Source organism: Zalophus californianus, chromosome 10 (assembly GCF_009762305.2).
Source record: "Zalophus californianus isolate mZalCal1 chromosome 10, mZalCal1.pri.v2, whole genome shotgun sequence".
NCBI lineage: Eukaryota > Metazoa > Chordata > Mammalia > Carnivora > Otariidae > Zalophus > Zalophus californianus.
In genome coordinates, this window is record NC_045604.1 from 25,704,328 (window position 1) to 25,723,393 (window position 19,066).

Below are 19,066 nucleotides of genomic sequence, written 5' to 3' on the forward strand. Positions count from 1 at the left end.
GTACTAATGTGTTTTTTTTCCCCAGGCTTTATTTATTCCTCATGATTTGGGAGAGTTTTTGACAGTTTTCATAGAGACTCCGTCAGTCTGCTTTAAATTGGGTTCCTGGGGTACAGAGCCCACCTGAGGATTCTTTCCCCCCTCCCTCTGCTAGAGCTCTCTCTCTCTCTCAAATAAATAAATCTTAAAAAAAATAATAAATTGGCGTCCTGCAATCACCAAATTGTGTTTGGCTCCAAACTGGGAAAAATGTGGTAGTGGGTGCAGGGGAGGAAAAATTTCTCCTCTGTCCTTCTGGAGTCTCCAGCTGGGCCTAAGAAACTGATGTAAGCGGGTACACAAGAGAAAAGCATACACATTTTATTACGTTTTACATGTACGTGGAGTTGCCATGAGAGATGAAGACACAAAGAAGCAGAGCTGAACATTTATATACTGAATTGGACAAAGAGAAGTAAGTTATGAAAATGTGACAAGATAGAGGGGCTAGGCAGTTCCTAGTGGCAAAGTGACTAGGAAGATAAGGGTTAGTGTAACAAGGCTTATTTGTACTGATTTTCCTTGGCCTTGACTCCAGGTCTCTGGTGATAAGAATGTTCCTTTACTTCTGGTATAGGGAGTTCATCATCCAGATGGGGGTTTTATCTCCTGCTTTCAGGAAGAAAAAGCGGAGGAGGTCAGAATGCCCTTCTTATAGTGCTGTGTGTCAAGTCCCTTGAGCTCAAAATATCCTTTTGGATGACATATTCTGCGGCTCTTCACGGACCCTGTTTACCACCAGGTATTGAGCTGGCCCCCTGAGACCTAGGTCTAGCTCCTGCACTGTCCCGTGTTCCATCTCTTATTTGCTTCGATAAATGGAGAAACATGGGCTCTGCTTTGTTTTGTTTTTCAAGCTGCTGGTTCCTCGTCTGTAAATGGGGATAATAATAGTCCTCGTCTGGTAGAATTGTGAGCATTAAATGAGATGAGGCAAATAAAGAGATGTACTTAGAAAGGGCTTAGTAAATGTAACTGTGGGGAGGAAAATACTTCTTCCTTTGCCCTTCTAGGTTCTTGGCCAAGACACCTCTGTGATAAAAAGACACATTAACAGGAGAAAAACAAACAAGTTTAATAATGTGTATACCTCCTATATGCGTGTTTTTTCTCCAGGAAGAACTCTCCAAAAAGGTCCATGCCACCACCTTAAACATCATCTCCAGCTAGAGACAAAGATGTTGGGGGTAGGGAGTCAGTTATGGGAGGTTACCAGGAGGAGCGCTGTGAACAAGGGTAAACGTTATGCATTAAGATAAGGGTTTCTAGAGATTTAGACTCATCTTTCCCTTCCTGGTACAGAGAGGGAGACGCCCTTGCAAATGGAGATTTCCCTTGTACTACTGTAAGTGTCAGTGTTTCTTATAAAAGGGTAACTTGTGCTGAGTTTTTAGAGCTTCACCTGTGTCTGCTGTTTATTTAAAAATAACTAGCTTAAAATAGCATGCCAAAGAGGCATATCTTGGAGTGGTATATTTTGCTCCTCTTTGTGATGGAAAACAAATAAACAAAATGGGTTGCTACTGTAGATGCTTTTCTCCTCCCCCTTCTAGTTGGAAACCTTTGTTTAGAAGTAACCCTAATCAAGATGATCTGTATTTAAGAAGCATCCAGAAAAATAAATAAATAAATAAGAGCCTTGGCTTGCACTTAAGACCATTTGAGTCGCATTTCCCTGTAGCTAATGTTGGCAGGGTTATTGTGCTCCAGCTGAGAAGCCCTGCTGGTCCCTTCTGGCAGCCCCAGATGCAGATGCTGTTATATTAATTACAAAAGAAAACCTGATTAACTCGGAAGTCCTTAAACTGTCAGCAAGGCAGCTGCTCACGCTCTGGAGCAGGTCTTCTTCCTCCCTCCTACTGTCAGGCCACAGTTTGGAATCTCTTTTTTTAGAGAGCTGTTGAGAATGCACTCTCTCTAGGTCCTCGGAGCCCCTGGCTAGTTCAGTGAACTTTTTGATCTGCTGTTATAGTAGTCCAGGGAGAGCTTGCATGATTAAATTCACAGATAATTTAAGATAAAAACAACCAGCCCAGCCACTCATCCCCCTCAACTGTTCGTCTTGCACCAGTTAAAACCTGATGGCGTCCTGGAATTTTAGAACTGGAAAGATGTTAACGATGATGTCATGCACTTCCCTGAGTTCACAGATGAGAAATCCAAGGCTGAGGAAACTCAAGTGAATTGCCAAGTCACAGAGCTGATGAGCAGTGGAGCCTGGGATTCACAATCTCTGCCCTCCTCCCTCTGCTTTTCCTCTTGCTGCACTCTTCCTTCCCTGGACCCTTTGCCCTTGGAGAGGCAGGGAGGGAACCGATCTAGTGTTGACTTTCTGTCCCGACCGTGCCCTTGTTCAAATCTGGTAGACCTATGTCGGAGATCAGTGGAAAAGCTCAAGATTAGTGGCAGAAGTGAAGCACTTGAATCGTGACGTATTGAACAACAGATGGCGATACTCATATTGAAGATTTTATGCAGTCCACTAGTTGCCTGGAGAACCCCAGCAGGACAGTGCATGGAAACAAAACACCAGCCCCCTCTCCCATTGCACTGGTCTCTATGGTGGTATGAGCCTAGCTAGTTTATTTGTAGTGGCTGTTTTTGTCACTACAGAGATGGAGGGGAGAGTGATCATTTGGGTCAGATGATTAATGGGGTGTGTCTGCTGTGGTTTTGGCAGAGGCAGCATGTTTTACTGGCTTTCCTATAGTTGACACTTTGTCTCAGAGGTTTTTGTGATCTCGCCCTCTGGTCCTGAAAAATGATGAGTTGGTTTTAGTTCTCTGTTATCCACTTTCCACGCTCATTTAGGTTTCTTTTTATCATGTGTCAACTTTTGTGGTAGGAGTTATGGAGGCCGTCAGCGTGAGCTTACACCTGGAGCCTCTCTGAGCATCTGAGCAGCACTGGGAAAAGAGGAAGGGATGGAAAGTATGGCTGAGAGTGATTCCAGCTGGTGAATCTGTCTTTCTCACAGCTCAGGCTGACACCATTGTAGTTCATTTCTGCGCGGTGAAGGGGGAGGTCCTCTTCTGTTGTCCACATCCACCCTCTGCGTTGAAATGAAGGTTTTTAGGAACGACGGTTGCCCCTGGACTTTCTTGAGTACTTAGTGGAGCTACTTACAGCTTTTGGTAGATAATTCTCCATAGTAAATGGATTCTTACACAGAGCAAACAAGCACATAACTTGAGTCCTTGCTAATTGTCAGTCACTGGGTTAGGTGTTGAGGATACAGAGAGAAATCTGATGGTCCTTCTTGCTTTCAATCATTATAAACAGATAACCAGAATAGACTGTGATAAGTGTTGTTGAGTTGGGAACAAGATAAAAAGGGACTCAGGACAAGCCCGTTGCTACTTGCTCAGTGCACATACAAGCAATTGGCTACGTCCCCTTCCTTTTATTTATTTATTTGAAAGATTTTATTTTGAAGTAATCTCTACACTCAATGTGGGGTTTGAACTCACAACCTCAAGATCAAGAGTTGCCTGCTGTACTGACTGAGCCAGCCAGACACCCCTGTCCCCTTGCTTTTAGATTGTGGGTCAAAGGTTAGACCAGTGGTCTGGTGTGTTACGCTCGGGCGTGGTAAATGCCTTGCACACAGTTAGGCACTCTGTTACCACTCCTTGCTTTTTCGAAGGAACCCATCTCTTTCCCAGGAGAGTTGATTTCCTTATCTTGGTGTCCCGATGTACACACACAGGCCAGGTGTTGGGCTTACAGACAGACACGGAAGGAAGGGCTTAATGAAACGCACAGAGGGGTTTGGGCGAAAGCAAAACCTTCTTGAAACCTTTTGGTGGTGCCGTTTGTGGAAGGGAAGGGGGTTTGAGGATTTGTAACAGGATAGATAGAGGCTGAAGCAGAAGAGCCTCTTAAATCAGACCTCCCTTACACGGACGAAATAAACAGCTTACGAATGGCTTAACAGGTCACGCACGGTGAAGTGACTAAATCTAAAGTGAATACTTTTCAGCTGGTGCCACACAAAATTTCAAAAAGGTGTATTTGGCCCAGAGATCAGCCTTCTTCCGGCCTAAGAACCCTGGGTCTGTGCCTTTCTGAACAAGCTCAGGGGTTGCCTGAATCATAGACAGGAGCAGGCACTGGGACCGAACAGGTCGGGAATGATTGCATTCAGAATCTGAGAGGTTCAGGTCAATGAATTTCTGGTTCCTTTTCCCAGGCAGAGGTTTCTGCCCCTTTAAGAAGCTTTTTGTTCTCTCTTGAACGATACTTGGTGTGTTTGTGGAAGCTTGCCATTTACATGAGCGTGGTTGTCCTGAGTGGATGTTTCTGAGATAGATCACGTTCCTCCTAGATTTACCCAGATTTTCTCCTAACAGGCAGTTCTTCCCTTTGTCTTACTCAACGCCTTGTCCTCTGTAAACTGAAGGAATGTGTCTTGATCAGGAGTTACTGATCCTCACCGATCACCCGAAGTTATATGAGAACGGACAGGGCAGCTGGGATGCTGTCACCAGCTATCAGAGGGACGAACTGGAAAAGATTCTAGAACTAAGGCAAACTTGAATAACATTTTATTTTGATGTATGCATATGTAAAGATTAGCTCTCTCTCACATACACAGAGAAGATTAGTTCACACATTTAGTTATAAAAGATGTCACAAATGAGGAAAGTAACAAGCTAAAACTGCAGATGGTAGAGCCATTTAAAAGGGCCTTCTGTGTGCAAGTATTAGGTGTTCTGTCACGAAGGTTTTCATTTTGACATCTTCAGGTACAGTTTCTCCTTGGATTCATGTCCTAGTTTGTATAGTCTTCTCTGGCTCTGCCAATTTAAGGATCTCGAGATTGTGGTGGAGTCCTGTTGTACTCCTTGGGCTGGCCCTGCACTGCATGCAAAAGGAGTGGGGAAGGATCAGGTCCCTGCCACCTTTCTAGGTAGAGACACCTGCTCTGGAGACAAGCCAGGAAGGGGACTCCTGTTCGATCTTTGAAGAGCCTTTTCTGGCTGAGATGTTTTCCTGGTGTCTCGTCCAACCAAGAGCTTCCTGGAAATTGCTTCCCTAGGGCCCTGCCGTCCTGACTGGGTCTCTGGGAAAGTCTCTGTCTACCCCTCCTCACTGTCTCTCTGTACTCCTTTCTCCTCCACCCTCCCCTTCCCCAACCAGGCCAGCTGAGCTGCATCGCCTTCCCACCTAAGGAAGAGAAGTACCTCCAGCAGGTTGTGGACTGCCTTCCCTGCATCTTGATCCTCGGCCAGGATTGTAATGTCAAGTGCCAGCTGCTGAACCTGCTGTTGGGGGTGCAGGTGCTTCCCACCGCCAGGCTGGGCAGTGAGGAGAACTGTAAGCTTCGGCGCCTCCGCTTCACCTATGGGACTCAGACTCGGGTCAGCCTGGCGCTCCCTGGCCAGTACGAACTAGTGCACACACTGGTTGCTCACCAGGGCAACTGGGAGACCATCCCTGAGGAGGACCTGGAGGTCCAAGATGATGGTGAGGACGCCGCCCCTGTTTTAGCCGAACTGGAGGTGACGATGCACCACGCTCTCTTACAGGTACCAGTCTCATATTTATACAATTGCATACATGTGTACCAGCTTTTCCTGTATTTGAGCTTTCTCACAGAGCGATTTGGCAACATACAGTCTTGGCTCTGAGCATCAGCTGATAGAGCACATAACCTAGGAAGTTGAAAAACAGACAAGGCCTTAGCAGTGCCTGTCCGGAAGTCTGCTACCACGTGGCAGGAGCCTGAGCAATTTGCTTATCTCCTTGCCCCCCATCTCCCTTTCTACAATAGAAGGGATGTGCTGCTTGCATCTCGACAGACTTTTACAGAGTAATTATGATCAGGGCCAGAAATCCTTTTCCATTTCTCAGCAGGAAGGCATGGCTAGAATTGTCTCCAGCCATCCCTTTCTAAAAGGACTGCTAAGATGATGGATTATTAATGCCCTTACTCGAGTTGAGACCGAGTAAAGAATTTTATGAGTTTTTCCTTAGACCTAGCCATTATTTACTAAGCGGGACAGAGCATGTCTCCTACTTTCTAAGGAACTGGAGAACCTGAGGACAGGTCTGGCTCAGTGTAAGGAGATACGGAGATCCCGTCATCATGAAGGATATCTTCTTGGCTTCTCTCTTAAAGTAAACTCCCGAGAGAGCACAGCTCTTGCGGTGACTTCCAAGAGGTCATATCGACTCTCTGGTACTCATTTCTCCACTTAGGAAGGACTCAACTCTGGTGCTAGGCTTCCTGTCCTGCTCTATAAGCTGGGACCGGGCTATGTGATTAGACCGAGTGGGATCCACAAAGAATGTGACTGTGTCAGGGGTCAGGAGTGGGTAAGATGAAAATGCAGACCTGCTCGGAACAGAGAGTCCCATCACCTTGATTAGCCGTGCCAGGAAGGAAGGGCTAGTTTAGCAGGACTAGGAAGTTTTGTTTCTTCTTTCTTATAATCTCTGCACCTACCCCTGTTCTGAAAGGCCTGATCTCCCAGTCAATGAATGAGTCTGGTTGTGGCCATGGCCTTTGACACTCTAGAAGTAGAAACTGTCATCTTATTTCCTTCCAGAGACTACATTTCTTTTATCTTGATAAATGCCAGAGGGGCTATGTACATAAGCCAGCACTTTCTCTGAGCAGAGGTTCATCAGTGGCTTTCCTCTGTTTTCAGACCAAGAGCTCACACTCCTTAGGTCCAGGATGCTGAGAGGGTTCTTGCATAACTCTGACCGCAGCTCTGACAGTAATCCTTGTTTATTAACTGAGGCTGCTTGGTTGACCGTGAACTTCTTCACAGTTCATAAGTGTTTGAGCCACACACAATCTCTCTGTGATATACTGGCCCGATCTGGTTCCTTCAGGTTCCAGGGGTTCAGTGGCTTTCAAACTTTTCTAGAATTTCATTCACTGGGTCATCTGGCTGGCTCAGTTGGTAGAGCATGCTACTCTTGATCTTGGGGTTGTGACTTTGAGCCCCACATTGGGTGTAGAGATTACTTAAAAATATTTATATATATGGGGGCGCCTGGGTGGCTCAGTCATTAAGTGTCTGCCTTCGGCTCAGGTCATGGTCCCAGGGTCCTGGGATCAAGCCCCGCATTGGGCTCCCTGCTCCGCGGGAAGCCTGCTTCTCCCTCTCCCACTTCCCCTGCTTGTGTTCCCTCTCTTGCTGTCTCTCTCTGTCAAATAAATAAATAAAATCTTAAAAAAAGAGAGAACGTCCTGCCCCTTCTTTAAAAAAAATATATACATATACATATATATATACACATATATAAAGAATTTCACTGTAAGAAATAACATTTTGTATCAGGACCTAGTACATATATACACGTATACTTTTTTTAAAAGATTTTATTTATTTATTTGGGAGAGAGAGAGAGAAAACACAAGCAGAGGGAAGGGGTAGAGGGAGAAGCAGACTCCCCACTGAGCAGACAGCCTGACGCAGGACTCAGTCCCAGGACCCTGGGATCATGACCTGAGCCGAAGACAGATGCCCAACCGACTGAGCCACCGAAGTGTCCCTACACACATAGAAATAACATTTCATGAAACAATACTTTTACTTTTTGTAAAACACACTATTGTCTTCTCTTTTCTATTTGATTTCATTTTTTAAAACTGATGGTAGCAACCCACTAAATTGATGCTGTGAGCTGCTACACTCTAACCTGCAGCTTAAAAAACACTGTTAAATAGCTGGTCTGACTGCTATTGGTCAGGTGGCAATTCTTCCTGTTCTTGCCTTTTAAAAACAATCTTGGACTGTGAACAGAGCCATGTGCAGGAGAGGCACATGACTGGATTGATTTCTCTGGGTCCCTTCATTTTTTTGGCTTTAATTTTTAATGCTCATTTACTTTTGTTGCATGAATTGAGGCAGTTTGAGCAAGTGCCAGGCAGGAAAGTGAGAGCCGTCCCCCGTGCGCACAGCGGAGTGCACCCTCACTGGGGAGAGCTCGCCTGGTTGCTCCCGACATGGGCTAAGCACTCCACTGAGGTAACAGGTGAGGGGGGGCTACTTGGTTGGGAAGTGGAGGTACCAAATCAGCTTTCTCTCTGCACAGGTGAAATATGTATTTTCTTTCTTGAGGAATACTCTCTTGTCTTGAGGAATTCTCTAGCCTCTTGCATTCTGTTTCATGTGGTTTGTGAGGCTTCCTTAGCCCTTGTTTTTCCGGATCTGCTTTATTCTCCAGTGGTTTTGATGTAGAAATAACAACGGACCCCAACGGTTCTAAGTTTGGAACCCCTTGATGCCATGCCTCAGGTGTCCTTAGGAGCCCTTGTGGAGCTCAGGCCCTGCTGGGCCACCACAGTCAGGCTCCTGGCTTCATTGCATTTGTGGCCTCGGTTTCAGGAGCTCACTGCTGGGGGCGCTTCCCAGTTACCTTGAAGATTTGTGTGCCGGTGAAAAAGATCTTTTTGTTTAGCTCCAGTTATATTTAGGACCAGTGAGTTAGCTCCAAACAGCCCTTCCATTTGGTTTGCAAAGGGGCTGGTAAAGAAAGGAAAACTTGGCTCAAGGAAACCAAGACTGAATTAGGGGAAATGAGTTATTCATTTTCAACTGTCAGATTAGCAAAGCAGAGTTTCCCCTACCCTCTTATACAATGGTCATTCTTCTAATATGGTGCTTTAAAGTCCTCATAAATTAGCCACTTTCAGTGTGTTCCAGAATAGGCTGACCCACATGGACCCACAGTGCTTGGTATTCCCACCTTTTTAGCTCTGGGTCCCCTGAGATTCTCAGAGGAACAACATCAAGCTGTTAGTTTCCGTAACCTCTGTTATTGTTAAAACATAGTAATTTTCCCATTGGCAACACATTTCACCAGGTCTGTCTCCACTCACACGCCTCCCCTTCTCTACCCTCCCCCGCTGTGTGGCATGCATACCACCACCTCCTCTCATCAGTCCGGGGGAACACGGCTGTCTGCTTTGGAGTTGCCTCAGTCCGATGTGTGTGTGTGTGTGTGCGTGTGTGTATTTTTCCTGTGAACACCTATGAGAAAAGGAGTAGCAAGGAGCCAAGAGGATTAAACTCTCGCAGTCTGAGGTGGGACTCCTGCAGCCTGGCCGGTGTTTCACTCGTGGTGGTGCTGACAGAGCTTTCGGTTCTTCTGCCGGCCTGTTTATCTCCACCCTTTGGACAAACGTACGTGTTGCCTGACGGCCAGACTGCCACACGCGGACACAGTCATTGGCTCAGGATGGTGTCTGATGGGGTATCTTTCCCGGGGAACTGAGGTAGACTATAATGTTTCCAGGAAAGGTCTGATGACTTGCAAATAAACTTTATTTTTAACTCTAACCAGTTGGAGTAGTCAGTCTCAGTCAATCGCTAGCAATGGAAATCTATTTTTAATATCATACAGACCCAGGTGTTTTTAATTTCTCAGCAGTTAACACTTTCACAACCCAAAATCATTAAAGGATTTTACTTAAAAATAACAAAAGTTTATGCAAAATTTTAGCCCCCAAATTTACTAAATACTGTTTGTTGCTAGAAAACTAGCTTCTCTCAATTTTTGTCTAGTTTTTGGCATTTATGATGATGCCTTATAAAACTAAATCTTTTGTGTGTTGTTCAGGTTTACTTAGATACCATATCTTATCTTGAATGTCTCTAGATTGAAAGATAACAGTTGATTTGTAACAAAACGGAAAGAAGGCTGGGTAAAGGTCCTCAGGGCAAAAAGATAACCGTTAGGGGGAGATAGTATATGGAATTGGGTCAAAAATGGCCATTCTAAGGAAAAAGACCCAAAGTTGGGATAACATGTATAAGATGGAGAATGGCACTCTGGAAATAAAATTACAGTAAAGAAACCATGATTTTATGGGGCAAAGAAAAAGGGGAACTAAAGTGTTATCTTAGAGAAGGGTATCAGAAGTCCAGGCAAATGCGAAAATATAAATTCTTTCTAGGCAGCGAGCCTGTACCCTTCATATTTAACATCTCTCTTGCCTCTCCCCTAACACACTAACAGGTGTAGTGGAATGTAAGCATCCTGCATATCTGCATGTGTTGCTCTTGGCCAAGAAACCTGCAAATACCTAGTGCAGTGTAATTTACCTATTGAGGATGGTGGGTGGTTTAGAGGCAAGTTTTTTTTTTTAATCCCCATGCTCACTAAGATAAAAGTAAAAAGAATAGCTTGAATCTGAGGCTGTTTTCTCAGTTCACCACCAGGGATTCATTTGTGGCCTTCCAAGGTTAGCTCTTGGGGAGAAAATCTGGCAGAGATTATAGTCTTAATCTTCCTCTTTTGTCTCTTTTCTAGAATCCCATCTACCTCTTTTTTTTTTTTTTTTTAAGATTTTATTTATTTGTCAGAGAGAGAGGGAGAGAGAGCACAAGCAGGAGAAGAGGGAGAAGCAAGCTCTCCACCGAGCAGGGAGCCCGATGTGGGGCTCGATCCCAGGACCCTGGAATCATGACTGAGCTGAAGGCAGACACTCAACTGACTGAGCCACCCAGCCCCCTGCCCCCTTTCTTACACCCAGAGCCTTCCCTGTTTTCACTATGTCAAAGATCTGTGTGGGTTTCACCTGGAGGCGAGGATGGTGGGGATTGGGAATTCAGAGACTCAGGGGTGGAAAGTACTGTCACCAGGCAGAAACTCTGTTGTTTGGGCTATTAAAAATGTTCTTTTTTGACTTCTTTCATGGTATCTCAACCAGTCCCTGCAAGTTTGTTTCATGGCAGAGCCTTTCCTTCGTAGGATACACTTTTTAACCTGGGACACTAGAATTGTCAGGGTCCCTAAAGGTATCTTGTCCGTCCTTTATTCATCTTTCAGAACTTGCCCAACATCAGCCCAGACAGTTGCTGACAAACCGTGGACATTCAGTAACTGTTAAAGTGTGCTCTTTGTGGTCAGGCGGACCTGGATTTACATCCTGGCTTTGTCAGTTCCCTGACCAGGGGACTGGGCTGGTTCCATCTTGTGCAAGATGGGGGTAGCGATCCATATCTTCTAGGACTGGTGGGAGGCCTCAGTGAGAGGGTGTGTGGGAGGACTCAGCACAGTGTCTGGCACGGAGTAAGCCAGTTCCCTCCTCCCTTTGAATGTATTAATCAGCATCCTTGAGGAGAGAATTTCCCCCTCTCTCAGTCACCAGTCCCTTCCCTGACAACCATGGTGGAACGCCTTCCTTTTGTCAAACATGTAAGTCCTTCTGGTTCCAACTTACTTATCGTCATTATTCTGCTCCAGTTAGACACAGAGTTCTTCATCATTCATTTTAGAGGTTCTTTTGTAATGGAAGAAGAGAAAGATGTTATTAAAAGCTACATAAGACAAAAGTTAAAGTTATAAAGTTAAAAGGTAAAGTTTTCCCTTCTGCCTTCTCTCTTCTCCATTCTACTACTTCATCTCTCTGCTTTGATGAATCTAGTAAGTGACAAGAGAATAAAGTTTCAGATTCCTGCTTTTGTCTGTATCTCTGGGTACTGGATGTTTGAATAGCTGCAAGGTAGATTGCATAGAGGCTATTCAGTATGTATTCAGCCAGATATTTTCTACAATGTAGCAAGAACGGAGAGGTATTTTCCTTAATATGTAATTAACGTTTAAGAATGATCCTTCTGGGAATCACGTAGAAATGAAGAAGAATCAACCTGTGTAAAAACAAACAGGAAAAACCTCTGGACTGCCCCGTGAGAATGACGTGGGAGGAGAATGGACAGTAAAGGTAGGTAGATATGGGGACAGGGATTGAGGTCGAGACGGGATTTGTTGCTGAGCTTGGGCAGAGCTATGTTACATAGGCGTGTACTTCTTTTCGGTGTGATGTGAACCTGAGGCTTCAGAACTGTAGAGAAAGTGAAGACCTTTGTGACCTTCCTGAGAGCATGGCTGTCTTCTGCTTGAACCATCAGTTAGTATACTCATTCTTGGCCAGAACTGAGTTTCAGGGATGTGCCAGGAGCTGTAAGAGCCAGTGTTCTTAGGAAGTGGTCAGGCTTCTTCAGTGATTGAGCCATTTCTTGGCATTTAACACAGTATCATCTTACACCAAAGACAAAACCTAAGCTGGTGTTTGCAGAGTAACACTCTCCTGTTCATTCTCTTGATCTTGCAGAGAAAACTGATGGTTAGCACACCAACTTCTATCGATTCTGTAGATTTGTGCAGAACTCATTCTACAAGAGAAATCTCTTTAGGAATTCACTGTGACTCCCAGTGGGAATTTTGGGGGTACTCTCATTATTCCCTGAGATTCTTTTTCCCTGATTGAGTTAGGAGCAAAATGCTTACTCACTGCTTTATTCTTGGAGTAGGGGCAAACAAATCAGAGCTAAATGTATGGGATATGGGTTGAAAGATAGGAAATTTTACATATGATTATTGAAAATGGTTTTGAGCAGGTAGTGAAGGCCTCATTTATTCATCCATTCATTCCACATGTATTTGTTGGATGCTCACAAAGTGCCAAGTGCCATTCTAGGTCCTAGGAAGGCAAATAGCCTTCCACGAAACCATCTGAGGTCAGACTTCCCTCTCAGGGAGCCAGAATAGGTCTGGCTCCTCCTCTATATATTACTGATGACTTTTTTCACTCCCTCTCTCCAGGAGACAGTGCTGGCTTCCCTTTTTGTTTATAACTGTCAGAGATGAGTCATCCCTTCACCGTAAGTGTCACAGAATCACACAGCACATTCCAGCCTGGTTTGTACTGCTGCCAGGATGTCAGGCAGGCAGCTCTTTCTGCCTCTCTCCCGCACGCACGGTCATCGGCGCGGTGAGACTACCTGGGGAATGGAGGAGAGAGAGAGCATCGTACTTGTTGTCTATCCATTTTTGTTTAGTACAGGATATATTTAGGAGTGGACAACTTCTTCCTATTTGCCAGTATATCAGGTGGTATCTACCATTAGAAAGCCCTGAAGCCTTTAAAAAATGAATTTGCACCTGTGAGCAAATGAAGTCAGCAGTCTCCTAGGAAGGATATTGGTTCTGCAAGTGGACCCCACAGCTTTTGGTTTTCTTGCACACACAAAATGGTTCTTTGAGGAAACCCTGTGAATTTATTTTAGAATTTAGAATAAACAAGCAAACAAAATTATTCCTGACGATTTTCAAAGAACTCTTACTTTGGTTTTGCATATTTAGGCTTTTTTCTCATGATATTCCTGTAATAAGTTTGGTTGGTTTATATCTTTCAAAATGTATATATTTAAGAGAGGTTTGCAACTTTAAAATACATATTTTTAAAAACATGTTCACCTGTAATTCTCTATCTTACTATAACTTTTCATTTCTTGGGATTCTCTCCTAGTCTTTATTAAATTATTATATGTATTATAATGTTGGTATTTAGGCATTTGTGTGTTCTACTCTAAGCCATAAAAGTTCTTACCCACTTTTTGAATATGCCTCATGAAGTGATTCATACTCCAGCATTGTGACTCAGTGTAGTGAAGGGGGTTTGTCTTGAACAGTGGGGTGAGTGTCGACTAGTCTACCGACCAGAAAACATTTCATGCAATTCAAGGCATAGATGAAATAGCAGATCTCTTTTTGGCCTAGACTTGGATGGAAAGTAGCCGGATTTTCAGTGTTTGCTCAAATTAGAAATGGTGAGATGCTAAAAGCACTTTTAGCTTTAGAGAGTTCAGAGTGGCCAAATAATAGTTTTGTGATCTACCTGAGAATTAAACTTGCTAATTCTTTATTAGGGAAGATGAGATCTTTGTAAAGCTTTTCTGGGGATGGGAGATCTCTCTCTCTCTTACACACACACACACACACACACACACACACACACACACACACACACACACAGTACAAGAAATAATAGGCTGGCATTTCCCAGCCCTTTCTTATCTAGGCAAGGAGATCAAAAAGGAAAAGGTCCCAGGTTTTTATTTAAAATTTTTTTTTCATCAAAAATACCTGCTACTCAATAGGGTAAGGAATGAAAACAATATAAGCCCGAAAGAAAACAAATTGCATATTTTTTACATTTCAAATAAAGTACATTTGCAACATCTGATAAATGTTAAGGACACAAACTTGAACAGGTTTGTGTTGAATTCTTTTACAACTCTGTAAAATGTGCTAGAATTCCGTGGAGGATTGATTTTGAGTTTGCGGGTCGCTGAAGACATCCCCTTGGTGTGCCTACAATGGTGATACAGGTATGAGCCTCCTGGTCGACCCTTAGGTCTGGAATGCCAGGCAGAGTAGACAATTTCAAAGATAGAGAAGAGCAGCCTATGCCATGGATGGAAACATATGCTCTCTAAGTGCCTCAGGATCCTCAGGAAAGAAGTAGAACACAAAGCAAAAGCTATTGGCTAGAAAAGGACCTGTAGAGGTTTGTTTCTAAACCAAAGATCATTCTTGAAACTCACTTTAAGATCTTGGGTGTATGGGGGCGCCTGGGTGGCTCAGTCGTTAAGCGTCTTGCCTTCGGCTCAGGTCGTGATCCCAGGGTCCTGGGATCGAGCCCCGCATCAGGGTCCCTGCTCGGCGGGAAGCCTGCTTCTCCCTCTCCCACTCCCCCGTTTGTGTTCCCTCTCTCACTGTGTGTCTCTCTCTGTCAAATAAATAAAATCTTAAAAAAAAAAAAAAGACCTTGGGTGTATGAGTTATGATTGGGTTCAATCATATGTAACAGACGATCAGAAAAATGCGCTTGCTTAAACAAGATAGAAGTTAATTTTTTTTCCCTCACATGAAAGGAGTCTGAAGCCAGACTGGTGTGCCCACTCTGCTGTCACCAGGGACCCAGGCCCCCTATTTCTTTTTGCTTCATCATCCTCAATGCTGGCTTCTACCCTCAGGTTTGCTTTTGGGCTGTAGGCAAAAAGGGTGAGGCCAAAGAGCATACTTCCTGGTAGAATTGAACCCCCTCTAAAGAACCTTCCTGAAAGCCCCATGCACTTACCGGGCAGCCTTGTCTGTAAAGGCCATTGCCTTCCCAATAATGCAGAGGGTAAACATTGGATAGGCAAACCTTAGTCTCTGTCATACCACGTGATCACGAGAATAAAGGTATTACCAGGACTTTGGCGGCTAAGACTTTGGGATACCTGCAAACTTTTAGAACAGGACAGTAATGTTTGGCAAACCTGGTTTTAATTTGCTCCTTGATTGATTCAACAATAGTGAGGGCTATATGTTAGGCACTGGAATTACCATAGTTAACAAGGTAGACATGGTCCCTGCCCTCAAAGGGTTGACAGGCTATTGGGGAAACATGGATTTTATTTATTTTTTATTTTTTTTAAGGATTTTATTTATTTGTGGTGGGGGGGCAGCACAAGCTGGGGAAGAAGCAGAGAGAGAGGCAGGCTCCCCGCTGAGCAAGGAGCCTGATGCAGACTCGATCCTAGGATCCTGGGATCATGACCTGAGCCAAAGGCAGAATCTCAACCACCTGAGCCACCCAGGTACCCCGAAAAATGGGTTCGAAATAAATACATTATAAATGTGTTGAACATTAAGGAAAGGAGAAGTAGAGAGTGCTTGGGATTGTGTACTAGGAAGGACTCACTTAAGAGCATGATAGGAATACGCAGGGAGATCGGAAAGCTGCTTGGGAGTTAGCCTGGGAGTTAGCCACTTTAGAAAGGTGGGGCTGGGAAGATGAGCAAAGAGGAGAGTGGGAGGAATGTTCCAGGCAGCCTCAATCCCGATCTGATCATGTCCACATTAATTCTTTCTCCTTCCATCATTTGTCTTACTCCTTCATCGGAGGTCATCAGTGGGTTTCCAAACAGCAAAGGAAGCCAGGAACTGAAGTCTTTTTATCTGCCAGCCTTTCTACAGACTGTTTTCTCACTCACTCTAGATGAGTGCCTGCCTCTTAGGCTGCGGCAGGGAGTGTTGGGAACTCAGGGAAGGAGGTGGGCAAGTCGTTGGGGCGTCCCGAAGTCCCACTGCCCCGTCACAGGTCTGGATTTTGGTCTCATTGTGGGACTTTGGGGAGGCAAGGATTGGTTCTGACCCTGAAGTGCTGATACGACCCCCCTTCCCCTTCCAGGATGTGGACATTGTGGTAGCACCATGCCAAGGCCTCCGGCCTGCAGTGGATGTTCTGGGTGACTTGGTGAACGATTTCTTGCCTGTGATAACCTATGCACTCCACAAAGACGAACTGTCTGAGAGGGACGAGCAAGAGCTTCAGGAAATCCGAAAGTATTTCTCCTTTCCCGTATTCTTTTTCAAAGTGCCGCAGCTGGGCTCGGAGATCATTGCCTCATGTACCAGAAGAATAGAGAGTGAAAGATCAGCCCTCCATCACCAGCTGATGGGCCTGGGCTACCTGAGTAGCAGTCACTGCAACTGTGGGGCCCCTGGCCAAGACACTAAAGCTCAGAGCATGTTGGTGGAACAAAGTGAGAAACTGAGGCACTTGAGCACATTTTCCCAGCAGGTGCTACAGACTCGCCTGGTGGACGCAGCCAAGGCCCTGAACCGGGTGCATTGTCTCTGCCTCGACATCTTTATTAACCAGGCCTTTGACATGCAGCGGGACCTACAGATCACTCCCAAACGTCTGGAATATACTCGAAAAAAGGAAAATGAGTTGTACGAATCACTGATGAATATTGCTAACCGAAAGCAGGAGGAAATGAAGGACATGATTGTTGAGACGCTTAACACCATGAAGGAGGAACTTCTGGATGATGCTGCCAACATGGAATTTAAAGGTAGGTCTCGAGAGCTTGGTGTGGGCTGCTGGGACCACAGGATTCTTTAACCCTTTCTTAGCTGGAAACTGAGTCCCATGAATTCCAAAGGCCAAAGGCAGCTCAGGAACATCTTGTCTACCCAACTGTCATGAGTAGGAGCCCACCTTAAATCACTTAGCCAGAGTGGCCTCTCTTCTCAGAGGCCTTCCTGGAAGATTCCACTGTCATTCCTTCCTGGGACTGGTAGTCCAGCTTCTGGTAAGTTCATCCTAATAGCGCTCTTAAATTTCCAGTTTATATCTATATCCCCTCGACCTTGACGGAGCTGGAAAAGAGCTGCCTGAAGAGCATTACTAAGTCATGCTTTAACCTTGGCTTTAACCTTCAGCATGGCCCGTGCTTCCTTATTGGTTCTTTTTTGTGTGCTTTGGTCTCATTTTCTTTCCAAGCTGCTCCTGAAACCCAGCTCAGGAGTATTTCCCAAAGTTGTGTTTACAACTTTTCTGGAAGTCCATTCTTCATGAGTGGCTATTAACAACATTGGACCAAAGTGATCCGTCAGGTCTTTTGGGGTTGAGGTCTTGATGTGGCTGACTTTGTATACTGACTACTCTGTAAACCTCCCTGTAGGAACATTAGCCCTACCACCCATTAAGAACAGTGATGTGGTTTGCAAGTTACCTTGAGGTTCTCAATCATTGCTGTACATCCAAATCTCCTGGGGGGCTTTTTAAAAATAGATGTTTGAAATCACCCCAGAGCGCTCCAGACCGATTAATCAGAATTTCTGACGTGGGACCTCGCATCAGTTTTTTCTCAGTCCCTCCATAGATTCTGCATATTGCCATCTTCCTGATGAGAGAACTGAGGCTTAGGCAGGTTAAGTAATTTGCTCAAGGTCACAGGTACTGAAGAGTAAAGGCAAGAGTTTGAAACTAGCACTCTGATACCTGAGCCCATACTCTGAATTTCCATGCTTTACTGCCTCTGAATCTCTTCCCAGTTACTGCCGCCGCCATCTTCCTAGTAACCGGCTTCGGAACCTTAGCATGGTCTCCAGCTCTTTGCTCTCCCTTGTCCCCACATCCGGTCAGCGGCCAAGTTCTGATGTGTCTTCTTCCATATTTCATATCTACCTTTGCTTTTCTGTTCCCTCTTCCTCAGTCCACCTGAGCTACTGCTCTCCCTATAGCTCCTAGCTACCTATTGTTCTCCCAGACATCTTTCTCTCCTTTCTCCAGTTCATCTGCATTGGTTCTGTGTTCCTACAGACTAAGTTTAGACTTGTTAGCCTAGTGGTAAGGATCTTCCAAAGCCTAGCCCTGACCAACTTTCCTGGTCCTGTTTCCCACTAGGCACCTTCTGCTAATTTCACTTTCTCTTGCTCTCAGCTGCTTGCTGTCCTCCATCTCTTCTTTTGCTTTTTCTTTACTCCTGCCCTGCCCTAAACCCAAAAAGTCTTTTATTTGTGAATTTCCAAATCCTACCTACCCTTCAAGGCTTCTTCTAAATAACATCTTTCGTGAAGGTGTCTTTAATTTTCTTAGCTAATAGATATCACATCCATCTGAACTCCCACTGCATTTCATGCGTACCTGAAATTTCTGGCATATTTCATTTTCTTTTATTACAATTGTTTATGTTCTTCTGAGTGTTTTCTAAAATCTGAGAGAGGAAGGAGAATAGGGTCTTGTTTATCATCATATCTCCTACAGCAGTTCACACAGATGTGTACACTACCTCATGGGAGTTTGAATGAGTATGTGAATTTTGGTATATAGCTGTGTCACACTTACACAGAGGAAACAGAGTCCACTTTAGCAAGCACAGGAAGCTTTATTTCTTATAGGTCTTTCTAAAGATGAGCAAAGGTAACTCTGGTGAATTCCCAGTGTGGGGAGGACTTGCAGTGGAGATCCTAAGAAGGCTCCTGACCAACTTAGGATGCTGGGGCATCAGCGTCGGCATCATAGCGCACAGGATAAAGGGGGCAGGGCAGGGAGGTTGGGCAGTCTGTGAAATATTTGATTGTTTATTATGTGCCAGGGATACCATGTCTGGTACCTGGGACGCAGTGGTTAGTTCAACAGACGCAGGGGGAACTGGGAACAAGTAGATCAGACATCTGGCTCTGTTAACTACATGGTGGATTTGTGAAGCCACTTTCCGAGTTAGCTGTGTATTAGATGGGACTAACCTTGTTCTAAGTTCTTTCTGGGGATCCTTGAGGCAATGGTAAGTAGATTTAGAAGAGAGCTACCACGTAACCTAAGGAGCTGGATTTCTGGTATTGGTTTTTGTTTTAAAATAAAGGTAACGTGGGGCACCTGGGTGGCTCAGGCGGTTAAACGTCTGTCTGACTTGGGCTCAGGTCATGATCTCGGGGT

At 44.8% G+C, this 19,066-nt stretch overlaps 1 protein-coding gene across 2 annotated transcripts in view; it reads left to right on the forward strand.

Annotated features, from left to right (window-relative positions):
* DSTYK (dual serine/threonine and tyrosine protein kinase) overlaps nt 1-19,066 on the forward strand; it is a 47,510-nt gene that overhangs the window by 12,355 nt on the left and 16,089 nt on the right. For both annotated transcript variants that reach the window (XM_027611993.2, XM_027611992.2), the window contains exons 2-3: nt 5,182-5,570; nt 16,028-16,697. In XM_027611993.2, the coding sequence (XP_027467794.1) occupies nt 5,182-5,570; nt 16,028-16,697 (1,059 nt within the window). The remainder of the gene's footprint in view (nt 1-5,181; nt 5,571-16,027; nt 16,698-19,066) is intronic.